Source organism: Cebus imitator, unplaced genomic scaffold (genome assembly GCF_001604975.1).
Source record: "Cebus imitator isolate Cc_AM_T3 unplaced genomic scaffold, Cebus_imitator-1.0 Scaffold1027, whole genome shotgun sequence".
Lineage (NCBI taxonomy): Eukaryota > Metazoa > Chordata > Mammalia > Primates > Cebidae > Cebus > Cebus imitator.
Window position 1 is genome coordinate 3,332 of NW_016108342.1, and position 21,165 is coordinate 24,496.

At 33.7% G+C, this 21,165-nt stretch overlaps 1 protein-coding gene across 1 annotated transcript in view; it reads right to left on the reverse strand.

The window, feature by feature from the left end:
* Window positions 1-470: 470 nt before the first annotated feature.
* The window catches only part of LOC108298642 (highly divergent homeobox), a gene marked incomplete at its 3' end in the record, with an annotated part of 57,811 nt that continues 37,116 nt past the window's right edge, over window positions 471-21,165 (reverse strand). Inside the window, exon 4 of the mRNA XM_017521269.2 lies at window positions 471-524. Within this exon, the coding sequence (XP_017376758.2) occupies window positions 471-524 (54 nt within the window). The remainder of the gene's footprint in view (window positions 525-21,165) is intronic.

Here is a 21,165-nt window from a genome sequence, read left to right on the forward strand (position 1 = left end):
TATTAACATTTTAAAAATTACAACACTTGTATCAGAAATCTAGAGCACAAAATAAGATTGGTAAACCTTAATTACTCATTTCTAAATATGGACTTGCACTAAAAGGAAATAGTAAATTATGCAATACTGATTGAGATATTTTATATTAATTATAATTCAATTGTCTGATTAAATTAACTGGATTGATTCGATGTAGAAAAATTATATTTTATGAATTATTTTGGAGTCACTTTCAAAACTGAGAAAACTGCCCATGGATTATATGGTGTGCTAATTATTACATTATAATTAAGACTATATTTGTAGTATATGTAAATATTATGATCTTGAAATATGTCCTTTGAGACAATGTAGTTCTATCAAGGTTCAGTTTTGCCAGCTTACAAATACGATGGCAATTTTCTCAATGGCATTTTTATTAACAGCACAAGGGGAAACCCATTTGCTGCTGTAAATGAAAGATTACTTACTGCTCTTTTTCTAGAACACCCTGTAATCCAAGGCACAGTAAGGTTTCCTGAAATCTGTGAAAACAACAAATGGAATCTCAGTAAGCTATTTATTGACAGTACTTGGAATGTTGATCAACACCAAAGATTTTACACACTATGTCAAGATAAATCTGCATTCAGAACATATTTCCCACATATAAAACGTTGTTTCCTTAATGAACTCAACAGATTTAAGGGGCCTTTCTTGGTGAAAAGTATTTGAAAGTGGTGCAGATTTCTGGGAACTAAAAAAAAAAAAAAAAAAGGTTCTGGGGCATTGTTGTGGGACCTAGAATTGTTGGGATGCTGTTGCAAGTTTTAAAATGTATAGATAATACAATTGAATAATAAAAATTCAATACTTTGTGAAGACGTTAGATGAAGTATAGAATAAAGTGGTCTTCCCTTATCCACAGATGTTATACTCTGAGATACCCAGTGGATGTCTGAAACTGCAGAGGGTACAGAACTCTATTTATACTATATTTATTCCTATACATACATACTTATAATAAAGTTGAATTATAAATTAGGTAAGAAATGAACAATAGTTAATAATAAAATAAAACAATTAGGATAAAATACTGTAATAAATGTTATGTGAATATGGCCTTTCTTGAAATATCTTATTGTACTTCACTGCATGTTACTGAAACCATGGAAGACAAAACCATGGATAAGGGAGGACTGCTGTAGTCACATTTTAAATAGGTCTTCACCACAAAGCAAGAAATGAATTCATAATGAATTATGTGTGCTATACACTACCTAAACACATTACCTGTATTTATTTTGTAAATTTAGCACTGACTAATGGATTTATTGCTACATGTGTTTTCTTAATACAAATCTTAGACCTGCAGTATAAATGACTAAAACAATGTTTCTCTAAATAGTGACCTCCAGAGAAGTCTATTCACTATGCCCTACACTCTTTCCTGCAATGTGGTGAATTGTATATTTTAGTAAGCCCATTTATTTAATGAAATGTTCTCTTTGCATAAATAATGTATGATTGAAAAAGGGAGAAAAAGTAAACTTTTAATCATTACTATCTATACATCAAACCTCTCTAGATAAAAATGTGTTTGATAAAATCTGTTCTTTATGAGTTATGTCCCTGTGTCTAGTTTTGGTAGTGAAGTTTAGCAATGTTGCAATCTTGAGGAGATATTTCTTGCATATTATACAAGTATTTTATACTTGAGTAAATGCTTTCTAATAATTTCCCAGAAATGGTGAAATATGTTGATCTTTACTGATGGGGCAGAGTATTGTTTGTGGTAGTTATGGATATATTCAATTTCAATACATTCTTCAGCTACCTAAGTACTCACACCCAAAATTGAAATAATGTTCATACGAATCCAGTTCAACAGTGTGATAGTCAATTGTTAAGTATAAACCATTAAGACAAATGGCCAGTAACACCTTATTACCTCAGCATTGCTACAAAAGGAGACAGATGCTACTCTAGTGGGATTTTAGGGAGCGTTTACAAAGACAAATGTGGCCTGTTAGCTGTGGTCTGGGTTAGCCTGGACTTAACTATGCTTTTTCATAGGACACACAAGAATTGGGGAGTACTTCTCACTTGTCTCTCCTTCCCTCCCAAACAGATACTTCCTGAGAGACTGACAAGGCGAATCAGCTTCAGTAGGTCATGGAGGTAAGAACAAGGCATTCAATAAAATATTCAATGTTTTTCATAAATTATAAGCAGTAATGGCCTAAATAGTATTATGCCTATTGATAAAGAGTGATGATCAATGTTAACAGTAAATTAATAGTCTCAGTTATTCAAACTTCAGATAAGCTGTTACTGTTCCTAGCCACCAGATCTGCCATTTTACTTTGATTTACAAGTATTCCAAAATACTAGGAATTAGCTAAACATATAAATTCCTTTCAAGGAAAAATAAAAATATTTTTACTCAAGATAAAATACTATTACACTAAAATGGCAATTAACTGGAATGTTAGGGGTTAATGAGAATGTGTGAATAATTGATTTTTTTAATGATGATATAAATGTATTCTGAAAGTTATTCAAAATGTATTTTTCCTTTTTATCCCACTAATACGTGCTAGAGTTTGAAAATTCATTGTTAGCCTCAGTGAGGGAAATAAATCTGCTTAAATAATTATACAACATAATCTAGAAAAATATAGATACCCAAGTGTTTTGGATTATCTGTTCACATATTCTTATCCATTAGTAAAAATAATTCAAAATTGATCATACAGAATATCTAGAAAATTCTGTATGATAAACCAAAAAATTCTGTATGATAAATCAAATTTTCTAGAAAATTCTGTATGATAAACCAAATGAATTACAAACAAAACAAAACACTAAACCAGTAACTGCTAAAAAGTTACATATGAAATAATAAAGATGATATAACAAACATGGAAATAGAATTTATATAAACACTGACTATACATTTGATAAATATAAAATGTGGTTCCCTGTTTAAGTCAGTAAGTAAGAAAATAAAAAACTCCTATAAGCACATAGTATGCAAATATTATAAATTCCATGTAAATTGGTAGAAGTTTCACTTTTTTGTTTTATAATTCTGTATCAGCAGTTACATGATACTCAAATATTATATTCAACTAACCACTAACGTTTACTTCATTTATTTATTTTTTTTTTGAGATGGAGTCTCACTCTGTGGCCTAGGCTCAAGTGCAATGGCATGATTTCGGCTCACTGCAACCTCCACCTCCCAGGTTCCAGCAATTCTCCTGTTTCACCCTCCTGAGTAACTGGGATTATAGGTGTGTGCCACCACGTCCAGCTAATTTTTGTATTTTTGGTAGAGACAGGGTTTCACCATGTTGGTCAGGATGGTCTCAAACTCCTGACCTCATGATCTGCCCACTTCAGCTTCCCAAAGTGCTGAGATTCAGGCGTGAGCTGGCGAACCTGGCCTCTAATGTTTACTTCAAATCTATTGTTCAGTTCATTACATTTCCAGTATAACTCAGGAACAGCTGGGCAGAGTAACTGAATTTGTAGGCTTGTTTGAATAAATACCTTTCCACAAATTTGGGAAGTTTTATTTGGTAAAATATTGACGATATATTTCTCATTCACCAAAAGCTATGAAATGCAATACTCAAATTAGAAGGGTAATACACATCTCATTTGAATGATATTTCAATTCCAAACTCACTTTAAACAGACTGGTGTGGAAAACTGTGAAATAAATCTTCAAGTAGATAATACTGATTTAACAAATATATTAGAACATACACATCCAAAAGAGTGGTGTACATTTCCAAGTAAAATATTTGGAGTGTTATAAACTCATTACAATGATGCTGACATTATTCAAAGCATTTTGGGAACTTTCTTTTTGGAATTGTCAGTTCATGTCTCACCCAGAAATTTTGTCTCATTACACTCCTTTTATTTTAACTGAAAATATAACAGCCCCAATAGAAAACCCATATTAGTCACTCAATGTGGCTTAGAATGAGTTCTATTTTTAAAATCAAATGTTCCCTCAAATGAGAATTATTTGTCACTACCAAAGCATTTATAAAAGTTCCACCAGCTCCCAAAGCAATTGTGAAAAAACCTCAAAAACTTTTGACAAAATTGTACATTACTGAAATAAGTATTATATAACTTCCCAGTCAGCTATTTGTTCTATATGAGGCACTGTTTTAGAAAGCTACAGGAAATAAAAGATCAGTAAATCATAATTTCCTGGAAAGCAAGAACTGTTGCTTGAGAGGAATAGATAAGATAGGTACATTAATGTCTTTGATACAAAGAAAACTATGTTAAATGTCACAAGGGAGGTACAGTAAATGAAGTACAGCAGGAGCTCAAAATATGACAAAATTACATCTACTTGAGCATTGATATCTCAGGTGAACCTTAAAAGATGGATAGGATTTTAATAGAAATAAAAGAGATCAGCATTTCAGGGAAAAAGAATGGCATGAGCACAGTGAAATTAAAAGACAGGATGTATTTGGGGAATGGTCATTTCAACTAGAACTAGAACAGGGAGTTAGGGTGACTGTGTGGAGATTATGAATGACAAGGTGCATTTATATCTAATTCTGTAGAAAATAGGGAGCCATTGAAAGCATTCAAGCAGATGTATGGTATGATCAGAACTATATTTTTATACAGTACAAATCTTAGGTGTCTATGTGTGTAATTAAAGAAGTACAGAAACTATTTTAATAGTTTGGATGAGAAGTAATTCAGGTTTGAAACCAGGGTCGGGGAAGTGGGAATTAAGAAGTGAAATATCAAGCATACCATTGAAGAAAGGTCTTGTACATAAGATACAAGAGAACTAAATAGTCTGGAGATAATGGAAATAGTCCTCTTATGGTCAACTGCTTCCAAAAGTGCCTGGTCTGCTGGAGCTAATGGGGAATCACAACTTCAAAAGCAAATGAAAAAAAGTTCACTTACTGTTGGAAATCTGCATCTCATGGCTAAGAATAGATACACAAATAAAGTAATGCACTTATTTAGGTGTATACTGGAGTCACACCATATGTACAATTAAGGTTTGTGAATTCAACTATAACACACTTGCCAGTCTCACATAAAATCATACTTTAAGTAGAAAGTATATATCAGGATATCAATTACATATTATATGTCTTCATTACTGCACATGGTTGTACATTCATAAGAAGACATGCAAATATAAGTTTTATAGATGATTTAGATATTTTTAAAGGAATTTTTGCTGTTTTATTTTATATAATTTAGACCCCACATATGAATCTGTTTTAATATTTCTGCTAGATTATTAGATTGTCAAGGGCAAAGTATCAAGTTTAAAAATTTATTCTAATTATTTTATACAGTCACACAGAGATTATGTGTAAAAACAATCATTTGATTTCAAAAAATATGTTGTAAAGACAGTTCTACATATATGCTGTACCTCCTATTTAAAAATTTGAGACCAACTTATGGGGCTAGTAAAGCTACTATCTGATATATACCACATTTATGAGAGCCAGGAAAATTGAATATTTGATTATTTAGCATTTTATTAAATGGAATGATGCAATCAAGCAATAACCAGTCCTCACAGAGAAATTCGTTAGTAAGAGACTCATAAATCAGTGTTTTAGCTTTCCATCAGTTGTGTTAGTATTAGCTAAACATAGAAACCTATCAATAACTCTGCTTTAAATGGCAGAGGTTCCTAATTTTTTTTTCAGTTATGAGATGTACAACACAGAGAATGTTTCTGGGCATGCGATTGTACTCAGTAAACATTTACTGATTGACTAATTTAATTAACTTGGACGTTTATTATTCACTAGCTGTAATTTGCTGAAATTTAACAAAGGGCTAAGAATGGCAATATATATAAGACTAATGCATGGGATAAGGAGCTGTGGAGGGAGGCAGTAATTTACTTATGGTTAAGAACAATGTGTTCTGGAGCAAAGAAAAAAGAAAAGATGTCTTGTTGTATATAAAAATACTTTCCTCTTTTCTCTCTACCAATTCTTCAGAAAAGTTTTCAGAAGTTAGACTGCCTTTACAAATTAAAGTTTCAGTGCTAAAACTTTTGGATAAACAACTAACATATTTTTAAGCACATGAATTTTTCTTCTATTATGTGATAGAAATCTGGTGCTTAGAAAACTTTTTTAGCCTTGAAAGTTCATCTAATTGAAAACCAAAATGCCATTTGAAATGTGTTTTTATACATAGTAGTAAAATTTTACAAATCACAAGAGATTAAAATTAGGGAAACTAGAATTCTAAGATGTTTCAGTGAAATTACAAAATGCACTCAGATGTAACATTACAAAACCATATTCATCCGACTGTTTCTTGAGATATTGTCTGTTAAAAAATAATGTAAGGTAAAAATAAAATAATACAAGTTAACACGTGGAATGTTTATCTTCTTATCCAAAGGCACTAAGGAATAAACAACCACAAATCTAGAGCCCCTAAAATTATGTCCTCTAGCATATTTAAACCTATTATATTAATTCTACCCATGTAAGAAAAACCAGAAATTTGGGGACGATAAAAGCTCTTTACTAATTTCAGAAAACAAATTGTCAATGTTAGCTTTAAATTCGAAATATATAGTTGAAGTAGTTTATTACATGCCATGCAGAGATCAGTTCATCAAACAACAATAAAAGATTTATTGCTTTTGTCAGGCTACTCATATTTGCTGGGCTGGAATTGAATGGTTACCATGAATCACAACTCTCTATCTCTACCTTGCATTTGACTACTTGTTGAACGAAATGTAGGTTTTTCAAATAAATCAAACACAATATCTGTGTGTTGCATTAATATTATATGGACTGATACATTTATTCTTTACAAAAACAGCAGAGAGAAGTAAGCAAGATGAAGGACTAGGTAGCCCTAGATCCATGTCCCCCCATGTAAATATTAAATAAACAACTAGTGACTAGTTAAAATAAATTTATAGTAGCTCTTGAAACCATATTCACAGCAACCAGGTGAGTATACAATCAAGAAAATGTCACATTCAAAATAGTAGGAGATTTCACAGTGTTTTTATTTGGCTTGCTACACATCTTCCGGGTATGGGAGGGCACATTTTTGGGGAAAATGTACTGTCCTGATCCCCACTCTCTTCCATGAATAAGAGACTGTGAGGTGGACTGAATTTGCAACATTTTAATCTGTCTGGGTGCTGCCTGAGCAACTGGCCTCTTTATCTACTAATTTGGAGTTCAGACAGCCTAAAGTGGCACATCTCAGATCTCAAGCTATTGGAATTGGTGGGAAGCAATGAACAAGGCTCATGAAAACCTCAAAGAGACTGAAGACCCATGGACGCTTGGGGAAAGAGATTACTAATTGAGGAATAAAATAGCGCAGCTAAGGGTTCTGGGAGATGCAGGAATAAGAGTCATAAGAAAAACCAGTTATTTAAAAGTGGCCACGTAGAACAGGGGTTCAAGATAGCTGACTAGAAGCATCTGGTATTCACCTCCTCCACAAGAAGAACAAAAACAACAAGTAGGTAATCACACTTTGAATAGATCACCTAATAGAGAAGGCTGGAATTCAACAAAGAAATGACAACATACCTAAGGTAAGGAAGGAGAGGGTAGCAAAGCTGCCTACTAGGCCAGTGGGAGCTAAGAGCCTAGAAAGGCTCCCCAATACAAGGAAAGAATAAGAGAGTGACACCCAGTAGTACACATTTCTACCATGAATTCCTGCAATCCTAGTGAATGGAAAGTGCCTCAACTCACTTAGGCCCTGAAACTCACAAAAGCAGCTGACAGCATTACTCTAGAGAAAGAGTTCACACCAGGTCCCCCCACACACACACTAAGTCCTAAACAGTTACAGCAAGACACCACTTTGAGAGGCCAGTCCCTACCAGATTGTTTCCTGCCCTGGGTCTCCAACAGCTCCTTCATCTCCAAATCCCTGAAGCTTAATTGCCATCACCCACACGAATCTAGAAAGTGCTGCTGACTGCTACCTAACCTAGGATGAAGCACAAACCATTGGCTGTAATCTTGCTGCCTCTAGTATCAGGGCTGCCTCACATTTAATAGCATCCTGAGAAAAGGCTATTGTATTACAATTCCCACCTGTGACTGAGATGCCTGCTACCCAGCCACCTGTTCTTGTTGCTGCCACTGAAAACAATCTCACCCTCCCCAGCAGCAGAGCTGCAGCTCAGCGACTGCTATCCCCACCAAATATTCTGTAAAAACCTGGCAATCCCATACCCCAGCGAACCTCAGCCAGCTCCTGCACACACCACTGGGGAATAGAGGACATGCCTTCCTGGCTCAGCTCCATCCATGCCAGTGCCTGAGCACGCTGTCAGTGCCTGTAAGTTACCCCACCCCATCCACCACATTTGGCACTACTCTTGGGTGCCTGAGGACAGGTCCACCCAGACCATCACAGCCACTGCCAACAGCAGGATGGATTGTGTGGGAGAGGAAGGATTGTCCTGCCATGGTTGCTGTTATCACTCAGGCAATATTGACTGCTCAGGGGCCCAAGGACTTACCCACCCATCCAGGACACAACCAGCACCTGAGCAAGCTGCCTGGAGGCCCAAGAATCAGCACACCTGTACCTGCTAATACCGGTGCCAGAGTATACTGCCCTAGGGCCCAAGGACAAGCAGATTCAGCTTGCCACAGCCACTGAGGCCCCAGGACTGGCCCATCTGAATGTCTCTGTTCCCAACAAAACTTCACCATAGCCTCCACTAAAAATCACAATCTAGGCACTGAGAAAATGACAGACACTACTGATGATGTCTACAGTTAAGGAAATCATGCAAGGACTATGCTATTGGACACACCCAGAATCAAAGCCAAAGTGCCCTATCCAACAAACACCATAAATACATCTTCAGAAAAAAGTGCTCCCCTACAAAAACAAACTAAAAATACTGGAAGAGGTAACTGTTATACTAGATGGTCAGATATCAATGAAAAGACATAACATGAAAAGACAAGGAAATATGACACCTCTAAAGGAACACAATACTTATTCGGCAACAGATTCTATTCAAGGAGAAACTAATGAAAACCAGAAAAAAATAATTTAAAATATTGAATATAAAGAAGTTCAGGGAGATACAAGATAATTCAAAAAAATAATACAAAGAAATCAGAAAAACAATTTAGGATATGAAAGAGAAATTTACTAAAAAGATATCATTTTAAAAAGAAATTCTGGAACTAAAAAAGTTAATTGAATCAAATAAAACCTATATTCAAAGCTTCAACAATAGACCAGACCAAGCAGAAGAGGGAATTTCAGGACGTGAAAATAGGTATTTTGAAATAACCCAGTCAGACCAAAAGAAAAAAAAAGGATAAAAAAGAATGAACAAAGCCTACATGACACACAGAATACTATAAAGTGCCCAAATGTTCAATTTTATGGCGTCTGAAAAGGCAAAAAAAGTGAAAGCAATAAAAAATATATTTAGCGAAATAATGGCTGAAAACTTCTAAACTCTACCAAGAGATTTATGCATCCAAATACCAGAAACTGAGAGATCCCCAAGGAGATACAATGCTAAAAGGTCTTTTCTATGGCATAATACAGAAAACTGAAAAGTCAAAGGCAAAGAGAGATTCTGAAAGCAGCAAGAGAAAAGTATCTAGTCACCTTTATAGAACCCATATCAGACAACACCAGATTTCTCAGTAGAAACTTCACAGGCCAGGAGATAGTGGAATGATATCTTCAAAGAGCTGAAAGAAAAAGAACCCTGCAAGCCAAGGACACTATACACAGTAATTTATTCTTCACAAATGAACGAGAAAAAAAGTATCTCCCAGACAAGCAAAAGTTGCAAGAATTCACCACCACTAGACTCACCCTGAAATTGTTTAAGGGAGTCTGATATGTGGAAGTGAAAGGCAATACTATCGTCATGAAAACACAAGCAGGTATAAATCCCACTAGAAGAACAAATACATACATGAGAAAGGGAAAAGACTGCAATGTTACCATTACAGAAAGCTGTCAAATCACATTGGTAAACAATAAAAGTAAAAGTAAGGAACAAAGCATGTTATTAAAAAACACCAGAAAAAAATTAGCAACATGACAGGAATAAATATTCACAAATCAATTGTGATTTTGAATATAAATGAATTAAACTTTCCACTTAAAAGAAACAGACTGGCTAAATGGACAACAACGAAAAACCATCACTCCACTATCTACTGCTTACAAGAAAGCAATCTCGCCTATAAAGGCACACATAGACTGACAGTAAAGGGATGGAAAAAATAATCCATGCAAATAAAAAAAAAAACATGAGCAGGAATAGTAATATTTAGATAAAACAGACTTTAAGTGAAAAACAATAAAAAGAGAAAAGGAAAGTCATTATATAATAGTAAAGGGATCAATCCAACAAAAGGATGTAAAAATTCTAAACATATATGCACCCAACACCAATGGACCAAGATATTCAATGCAAATATTATTAGATTGGAAAAAAAGAAGAGGCTCCAGCACAAGTATAGTTAGGGATATCAACTCCTCACTTTCAGCATTAGACAGATAATCTAGACAAAGTTAACAAAGAAATATTGAATTTAAACCATTAATTACATCAATTAGACTTAAAAGACGTTTACAGAATATTTCATCAAAAAGCTACAGAATACACATTTTTTGCAACAGCATGTGGAACATTCTCCAGAACAGATCACGTGCTAGGACACAAAACAAGTCTTGACATTTTTTTTTTTTAATTACAACTATATAGAGTATCTTTCTTAGACCACCATGGAATTAAACTAGAGATCCATAACAGGAGAAACTTTGGAAAATTTACAAATACATGCATATTAAACAACATGCTCCTGAAAAATAAAGAACAAATTGAAGAGAAAGTAAAAAATGTATTAAAACAAATGAAAATTGAAACAAAGTATACCAAATAAAAGTATAGGAAAAGCAATGCTAATGTAGAAGTTCAAAGCAATAAATGCCTAGATGAAAAATTTAGACAAACTTGTATTAAATTAGTTCACTTCAAAAATGAGAAAAACAGGAACAAACCAAACACAAATTTAATAGAAATAAAGGAATAATAGTGATCAGAGCAGAACTAAACAAAATAGACACTAAAAAGATATAAACTAACAACAAAATGAAAAGTTGCATTCTTAAAAGATAAAGAAATTTGATAAACTGCTAGCTAGACTAGCCAAGAGAAAAAAAGCAGACACAAATAAATAAAATCAGAAATGAAAAAAAGACATTGTAACTAATACTACAGAAATACAAAAGATCATCAGAGACTGCAAAGAACAACTATATATTAGCAAACTGGAAAACCTAGAGGAAACGGATACATTTCTGGACACTTACAACCTACTAAGATGGAATTTAAAAAGAAATAGAAAACCTAAAGAAACCAAAAACAAATACTGAGATTGAATCAGTAACAATAATAATTTTAAAATGTCTACCAGCACAGGAAAGTCCAGGACTGAATGACTTCACTGCCAAGTTCTATGAAACTTAAAAGGAAGAAGTAAAACCAGTTCTCCTGAAACTATTTCATAAAATTGAAGAGGTGGGAATTTTCTCTAATTATATAAGACCAGCATTTCCTTAATACCAAAACTAGACAAGGATGCAAAAAAAAACAAATATTTCAAGCCAGTTACCCTGATTAATACAGATGTAAACCTCTCAAAAAAATTCTAGCAAAATGAATTCAACTGTACATCAAAAAGAATACAAAATGATCAAGTGGGATTCATCCCAGGAATGCAAGGATTGTTCAACACACACAAATCAATTAACATGAACATCATACCAACAAAATGAAGGACAAAAGCCTTATTATATCAATAGATACAGAAAATCATTTGATAAAATTCATTATCTCTTCATGAGAAAAACAACATAGTGTGCACAGAGAGTATGTAACTCAATATAGCAAAGGATAAATATGAAAACCAACAACTAACCTGATACTGAATGTTAAAAGCTGAAAGTCCTTTTTCTTGGAACTGGAAGAAGATAAGGATGCCTACTTTAGCCACACCTAGTCAACATAGTACTGGAAGTCACAGCCAGAGCACTCAGGCAAGAAAAAAATAAAAGGCAGCCACATTGGAAAATAAGTCAAATTTTCCCTCCTTGTAGATGACATAATCTTATATCTAGGAAAAACTAGAAACTCCACAAAATAATTATTAAATCAGATAAATAAATTCAGTAAAATTGGAGGATAAAAAATCAACATAGTATAATAAGTAGCATTTCAGTAAGCCAATAATAAATTAGCTGAGAAAAAATCAATAAGGGAATGCAATTTACAATAGCTACAAAAAATAGCTAAGAATAAATTTAATCACAAGGGTGAAATAATTGTACATGGAAAACTACAAAACACTAAGGAAAGAAACTGAAGAGGAGAGAAACAAATAGATGATCTCCCAAGATCATAAAAAAAATCAGCTGAAAGCATCCTATTATCTGACTTTAATAAATATGACAAAGCTATAGTGAACCAAATAGCATGGTACTAGTGTATATACAGACATGTAGACTAATGGATCAGAATAGAAAACCCAGGAATAAATCTACACAGGGAATAAGGTAATAGAACAAAGGCAATAAGAATGTGTGTTAAAGAAATAATACCCTCTTCAATAAATGCTACTAGGCTAATTGGATATTCATATGAAGAAGAAGAAACTAGAACCCTGTATATCACAATACACAAACTTCAACTCAAAGCCTTAAACATAAGACTCAAAATATAAAACTACTGGAAGAAAACATAGGGGAAATACTTCAAGTCATTACTGTAGACAAAGATTTTATGGCTAAGACCTCAAAAGAAAAGGCAACAGGGTTGGAGACAGCAAACCACCATGGCATGTGTGTACCTATGCAACAATCCTGCAAGATCTGCACATGTACCCCAGAACTTAAAGTACAATAAAAAAAATTATGTTTCCAAACCAGACAAAAAAAGAAAAAAAGGAAAAGCAACAAAACAAAAATAGATAAATGGGACTACATTAAATAGTTTCCCCAAAAAAATGGAAGTGGATAGAAAATTCATTGATAGGAATAGTTGCAAGATATTTGTCTGACAAGGGACTATTCATCCAGCATATACAACAGATTTAAACAACTCAACAACTAAAAGACAATTTCATCAACAATTGGCTAATGAGAGAAAGGCAGTGCAAGCTGGCCAATTAGAAGGAATGATTGTCCTCCCCCCAGGAATACCAAATTGAAGAATGATCCACACACAAAAAAATCTTCGTAAGAACTAAAAATCAGATTATCAATCACTATACCTGTTTTAACTTAATATCTTTGAAAGAAGCAATGAAGAGTATACGAAAGACAATTTTTAATAGCTAACACCACACCTCCCTTAACCCCAGCAGGAGTCAAACAGTGCAGAGAGAGTATCGGTACATTTGGGGGAGGGAGAGTGCAGTGATTGTGGGACTTTGCATTGAAAATCAATGCTGACCTATCACAGCAGAAATGAACAATGAGCAGAATTCATCTGGCATGCATGGAGGGAGCATTTAGATCAGCACTGGCTAGAGGGGAATCACCCACTCGAGCAGTAGAAACTTGAGTTTTGGCAAGCCTCACCACTGAGGGCTAATATGCTTTGCGGTAGTAAGTAAAACTGAAAGACACTCTAGGTCACAAGAACTGCATGCAGTTCCTGGGCAAGTCGTGGTGCTATGCTGGGCTCACAGCCAGTACATGTGGACTGCTCATGACCTAGAGAGACATCAGCCAGGGCAGCCAAGGGAGTGCTTGTGCCACCTGTTCCCCAACTCTAGATAGTACAGATTGTAGCTGTGGGAGAGAGTCCTTACCTTCACTTGAGTAGAGAAGAGGAAAGAGATAAAGACATGTAAAACAAATTCTATGTAAATGGAAATCAACGAAGAGCAAAAATAGATATACTTATATCAGAAAAAATAGATTTGAAGACAAAAAGTATAAAAAAAGATGAGGAAAGTCATTATATAATGATAAGGGGTCAAAACATCAAGAGGCTATAACAATTATAAATACATATGCACCAAACACGGGGGCACACAGATATATAAAACATGTAATATTCAAGGTGAAGAGAGGGATAGACTCCAATAGTGTAAAATATAGTGACTTTCACATCCCACTGTCAGCACTGGATGGATAATCCATACAGAAAAGCAACAAAGCAACACCAGACTTAATCTTCACCATAGACCAAATAAATCTAATAGACATTTACAGAACATGTCATCCAGTAGACACACAATGCACATTCTTCCTCACAGCATAAGGATCATTGTCAAGGACTACATGTTAGGCCATGAAACAAATCTTTTTTTTTTTTTTTTGCTGTTTTAAAACTTTATTTTCACATAACTATGCTTACAGAAGTAAACACAAATTATTTAATAGAATGCCATTTACGTTTAACTTATCCTACACAATTTGGACTACAAACTTGGCATATGGTTTAAGACTTTTTAAAAAAAATTACAATGTGGTTTATCTATTACTAATATATAAAAGAGTCTCTGTACAATACTGCTAAAGAAAATTCAAGAACCATGACAAATGTACATTTGGTTCACCTCAGAAAAATAACACATGTTATACTCCATATGTTTATAATACTGGTGCAACAAAACGTTGTAATCTCTTAATGCCAGCATAGAAATGTCAATAACTAATTGATATGGAAGGGGGTGAGAGGGATCCTATGTACACATTTGAAACTGTAAAAAGTTATCTGATTTATTTAATATTGCATGTAAATGATAATTATACTAAAATCAAACTTTGAGTAATTTCTTCAGTCTGCATTAATACTATCTGCTCTCTTCATGCCATGAGGACAACAAGAAAATGCGGCATGGTAACTATAAGTTTTTCTGATATATGAAAAATTGTAAATTATGTTTCTTTCTCAGCTTTTCAGTCCAGAAATGACAATATACTATAGCAAGGTGTTTCTTCCATTGTCAACATTCATAGAGTGATATATAATGTATAGTAGAATTTTAATTCGTATCAACACTCATGTGCAAAATAGTCTCTAAAGATAATCACCACTTGACCTTAGAAGTGACTCTAGTAAGCAAAATTGCCTTTTTTAGAAGGCTGGAGCAAAACAACCAGCCATATTTATAAGAAAGCGTATCAAAAAAAATGCAGCACCTTGTGAATTATACCTCACTGAAAACATAGCCCCAAAATAAGAGCAACTATGGAAAAAGAGGAAAAAGATAACTTAAAATATTAGGAGAATCAATAAGAGTATAGGTTCAAAAGATAGTTAAAAGTTATCTTTGTTGTAAAATTACCTAGAATTAAGACTTACAATGTATTATAATATTTCAAGTTTATCACTAGTTACTAAACATTAATTTACAATTAACATGCTAACCTTTTGTTCCTTAATCAACAGTTAGAATGGCAATCATTTAAAAATCTGGAGACAACAGATGCTGGAGAAGATGTGGAGAAATAGGAACACTTTTACACTGTTGGTGGGAGTGTAAATTAGTTCAACCATTGTGGAAGACAGTGTGGCGATTCCTCAAGGATCTTGAAATAGAAATACCATTTGACCCAGCAATCCCATTACCGGGTATATACCCAAAGGATTATAAATCGTTCTATTATAAAGACACATGCACACCTATGTTCACTGTGGCACTGTTTACGATAGCAAAGACCTGGAACCAATCCAAATGTCCATCAATGATAGACTAGACAATGAAAATGTGGCACATATACACCATGGATACTATGCAGCCATAAAAATGATGAATTCATGTCTTTGTAGGGACATGGATTAATCTGGAAAACATCATTCTCAGCAAACTGACACAAGGACAGAAAACCAAACATCACATGTTTTCACTCATAGGCGGGTGATGAATAAGGGGAACACATGGACACAGGGAGGGGAACATCACACACGGGGGTAGGTGGAGGGGGTAGGGGGCAGGGGAGGGGAGGGACAACAGGGGGCAGGGAGGTTGGGGAGGGATAACACCAGGAGAAATGCCTGATGTAGGTGACAGGGGATGGAGACAGAAAACCACCATGGCATGTGTGTAGCTATGCAACAATCCTGCAGGATGAGCACATGTACCCCAGAGTTTAAAGTACAATTAAAAAAAAATTATAGCTCCAACTCTTTCCGGCGTGGGGGAAGGGGGATTAGAAAATAAAACATTCAAACAGTTGTGTGCAAATATCACATTTTTCAAATGAAAGAACTTCCAACTGAACCAGAAGTTCATACTGCTAATACACATTTCATGGAAACATTTTTTAATAAGTACAAATACATGCTATTAAGTTTCAAAACCTAATACAGTGCAGAAAATTAAGTTCTTATTTTTTTGGAAGAACGTTTGAAGTCCCGATCAATTTCTAGTAACAATGTTTTTGCAGATCAATTTAATAATAAAGGTTTTTATTTCCTTCATATTTTTTGTTTTGGTCTTAAAGACTAGATTAAAATTTAGTTCAATCCCCCAGAAGGCAAGCAGTTTTACCTTTGAATTATAAAAAAAAAATCCACAAAAAACACTTCTTCACACCAATTGCTAATATTGAATCTGTGCTCAAGATGAATCTTCCCTATACAATGTAAATTGTTACTTAGCTGAAATGCACTCAGGAACATTAAAACTACTTGTTAGAATGATTTAGTTAGATTTATAATTTAAGTTTTAAGATATAAATATATGCAGCTTGATCTTCTGTTGACAGTGATTGTCAGACTCTAAATTTCAACATTTACAAATTCTCATTCATGCACACAAAACACACACCATTATCACATAACTTACTCCTCATAGATTGGAAAATTCTTCTGTTGCTTTGAATCTTTGGCCTCCTAGTCAAGTTCAAGGTCAAACGACTTTTAACCCAAACTTCACTCTCAGACTATTAACAAATTTCTACCCACACATGATTACTGCTATCATACACCTACACATGATATTTCGTATTGTACTGGCAAAATCGGAAACCTGCCTCAAAGAGGTCATCAGATTTAATAAAAATGGTCCATAAACTGGTTATTGCAAAATGTAATATGAGAGATCAGGATTCAAGATTCTCTATTGGCATCATACTTCATTTAGCTGCAATGAATAAGTGCTTTCAGAAAAAAAATGAAAGAAATCTTATGTTGGATTATTTCATACCTTTTGGATACAAGCTAAAGAACACACAAAAATGTTCTGGAGTATACACCCTACCAAAAAAGTGTTTTAAAAACTCAGAAAATTGAATTATATTGAAAGTATCTTCTCTGACCACAATGCAATAAAACTAGAAATCAATAACAAGAGCAAGACTGGAAACTATGCAAACATATGGAAATTAAACAATATGTTCCTGAATGATCAGTGGGCCAATTAAGAAAATAAGAAGAATATTAAAACTTTTTCAAAAAAAATGATAATGATAAAAAAAACACACCCCAAACAATGGGATACAGCAAAAGCAGTACTAAGAGGAAAGTTTAAAGCTATAAGTGCCTACATTCAAAAAGTAGAAAAACTGCAGATAGATAACTAAAGATGTATTTCAGAGAACTAGAAAAGAAAGAGCAAACCAAACCCAAAATAATTATATAAAAAATAAAAATTAGAGCAGAAATCGATGAAATTGAAATGAAGAAAATAGTACAAAAGATGAATGAAGTTACAAATTGTTTTTTTTAATACAAGAATATTTTTTAAAAAATATAAGAAAATTGGCAAACCTTTAGCGAGACTAACTGTGGAGACAAAAGAGAGAAGACTCAAATAAATAAAATCAGAGGTAAAAAAGGAGACATTACAATTGATAGTGCAGAAATTCAAAGGATCATTAGAGACTATTATGAGCAACTATATGCCAATAACTTGGAAAAGCTAGAAAGAGTGGAAAAATTTCTAGACACATACAACCTACCAAAATTGAACCATTAAAGCATCTAAAACCTGAATAAATCCATAAGTAACAAGATTGAATCAATAACAAAAAGTATTCTAGAAAAGAAAAGCCAAGGACCTGATATATTTACTGCTAACTTTTACCAAACATTTAAGAACTAATACCATTCCTACTCAGACTATTGCAAAAGATAGAACATGAGAACATACTTTCAAACACATCCTATGAGGCCAGTATCACCCTATTATCAAAATCAGACAAAGATGTCTCAAAGCAAAACAACAAAAAAACTACAGGCAAATATCCTTGAGAATATTGATACAAAAACTTCAACAAAATACTAGCAAATCGATCATAAGATCACATTAAAAAGATCATTTATTATGGCTAAGTTGAACTTATCACAGAAATTTAAGGATGATTAAACTTATGCAAATTAACCAATGTGAGACATCATTTCAACAAAATGAAGGACCATAACCAAATGATCATTTGAATTAATGCTTAAAAATTATTTGATAAAAGTAAATATCCCCTCATGATAAAAAGAAAAAAGGATTCTTAAAACTGGGTATAGAAGGAGCATACCACAACACACTAAAAGCCATATATGACAGCTCCACAGCTAGTATCATACTGAATGGGGAGAAAATGAAAGCCTTTCCTCAAAGATATGGAAAACAACCAGAATGCCCACTTTCACCACTGTTATTAAATGTAGTACTGAAAGTCCTAGCTAGAGCAATCGATCAAGAGAAAGAAAGAAAGAAATTTGAAAGGGGAAGTCATATTATCTTTGTTTGCAGGTGATATAATCATATATTTGGAAAATCCTAAACACTCTGCCAAAAAACTGTTGGAATTGATAAACAAATTGAGTAAAGCTGCAGGATATAAAATCAACATACAAAAATCTGTAGCATTTCTAAATGCTAACAGCAACCATTCTGAAAAGAAAGTAATACCATTTACAATAGCTACAAAATAATATAATAGCTATGAAATTACTAAAAGAGAAGTGAAAGATCTCTATAGTGAAAACTATAAAACATTGATGAAACAAATTGAAGAGGACCCAATTAAACTGATAGTCCATGCTCATGAATTAGAGGAATCAATATTTTTTAAGTGTCTGTCCTATGCAATCTATAGATTCAATTCAATCCCTATCAAAATACCAATGACATTCTTCACAGAAACAGAAAAAAAATCCTGAAATGTATATGGAACCATGAAAGAACCAGAATAGCCAAAGCTATCCTGAGCAAAAAGATAAAAACTGGAAGAATCACATTACCTGACTTCAAATTATGATACAAAACTGTAGTAACCAAAAGAGAATGGTACTGGCATAAGAACAGACACATAGACAAATGGAACAGAATACAGAACCTAGAAACAAATCCATGCATCTACAGTGAACTCAGGCTTGACAATATTGCCAAGAATATATACTGGGGAAAGGATAGCCTCTTCAACAGATGGTGCTAGAGAAACTGGACATCCATATGGAGAAGAATGAAACTAGATCCCTATCTCTCACCATATGCAAAACTAAAAAAAAAAGAAAAAAGTATTAAAAACTTAAATCCAAGGCCTGAAACTATGAAACTATTAGATGAAAACTTTGGCAAAGGTCTCCAGAACACTGTACTTAACAAAGATTTCTTGAGGAGTACCTCACAAGCACAGGAAACCAAAGCAAAAATGGACAAATAGGATCACATCAAGTTAAATAGCTTCTGCACAACAAAGGAAACAATCAACAAAGTGAAGAGACAACATACAGAATGGGAGAAAAATACCTACAAACTACCTGTCTGACAAGGGATTAATAATCAGAATATATTAGAAGCCCAAACAACTCTGTAGGAAAAAATCTAACAATCTGATTAAGTAACGGGGAAAGTAACTGAACAGACATTTCTCAAAAGAAGACACACAAATTGCCATGAGGCATATGAAAAAGTTCTCCACATCATTAATCATCAGACAATTGCAAATCAAAACTAAAATGAGATATTATCTCACCCCAGTTGAAATGGTTTTTATCCAAAAGACAGGCAATAACAAATGCTGGTGAAGATGTAGAGAAAAGGGAATCCTCATACACTGCTGGTGGGAATACAAATCAGTACACACACTATGGAGAACAGTGGGTGGTTCCTCAGTAAACTAAAATTAGAAACACCATAAAATCCAGCAATCCCACTGCTAGGTATATATCCAAAATTAAAGGAAATCAGTACATTGAAGAGATATCTGCATTCCCATGTTTATTGCAGTACTATTCACAATAGCCAAGATTTGAAAGCAACCTAAGTGTCCATCAACAGGTGAATAAATAAGGAAAATGTGGTGTGTATACATAATGGAGCACTACTCAGTCATAAATAACAATGAGATCCTGTCATTTGCAACAACATGAATGTAACTGGAGGTCATTATGTTAAGTCAAATAAGCCAGGCACAGAAAGACAAACATCATATATTCTTACTTATTTGCTGGAGGTAAAATTTAGAACAATTGAAATCATGGTGATAAAGAGTAAAGAGATGGTTACCAGAGGCTGGAAAGAGTAGTGTATTTCTTATAATCAAAGTGCAATAAGCCAAAATATCAATGTGGCAAATAAGTATTGAGCTGTTCTTTGGATATTAAAGTAAACGAAACCTAGCAAAGAAGTAGTCAGAACATTCTTCATCATAATTGAATGATATTGTTCTATAAATAAAAAGTAAATTAAGAAATTTTATTTAAATTAGCATCAAAAAGAGTAATAAACTTAGGAAAAAAAGTGAGGAAATGGAAGTTTTCTCTACTGAAAAGTAGATAACATTGTGGAAAAAATTTTGAAAAGATTAATTAGTGAAAAATCATCACATATTCATGGATCAGAAAGCATAATATTAATATGAAGTACTAATGCATGGTATGACATGAATGAACCTTGAAAACATTACGCTAATTGAAAGAAGCCAGTCTCAAATTGTCCATATCATATGACTCCATTTATATTAAACTGCAGAAAATATAAATCTATAGAGATAGAAAGTAGATTAGTGGTTACTTAGTGCCAGGATAGGAGGCGCCATGTGCTAATGGGTATAAGGTTCATTTTTGAGGTGATTAAATGTTCTAAAATTAGATTGTTGTGATGCTGAAACAACTCTGTGAATATATTAGAAACCAGTGAATTCACACTCTTT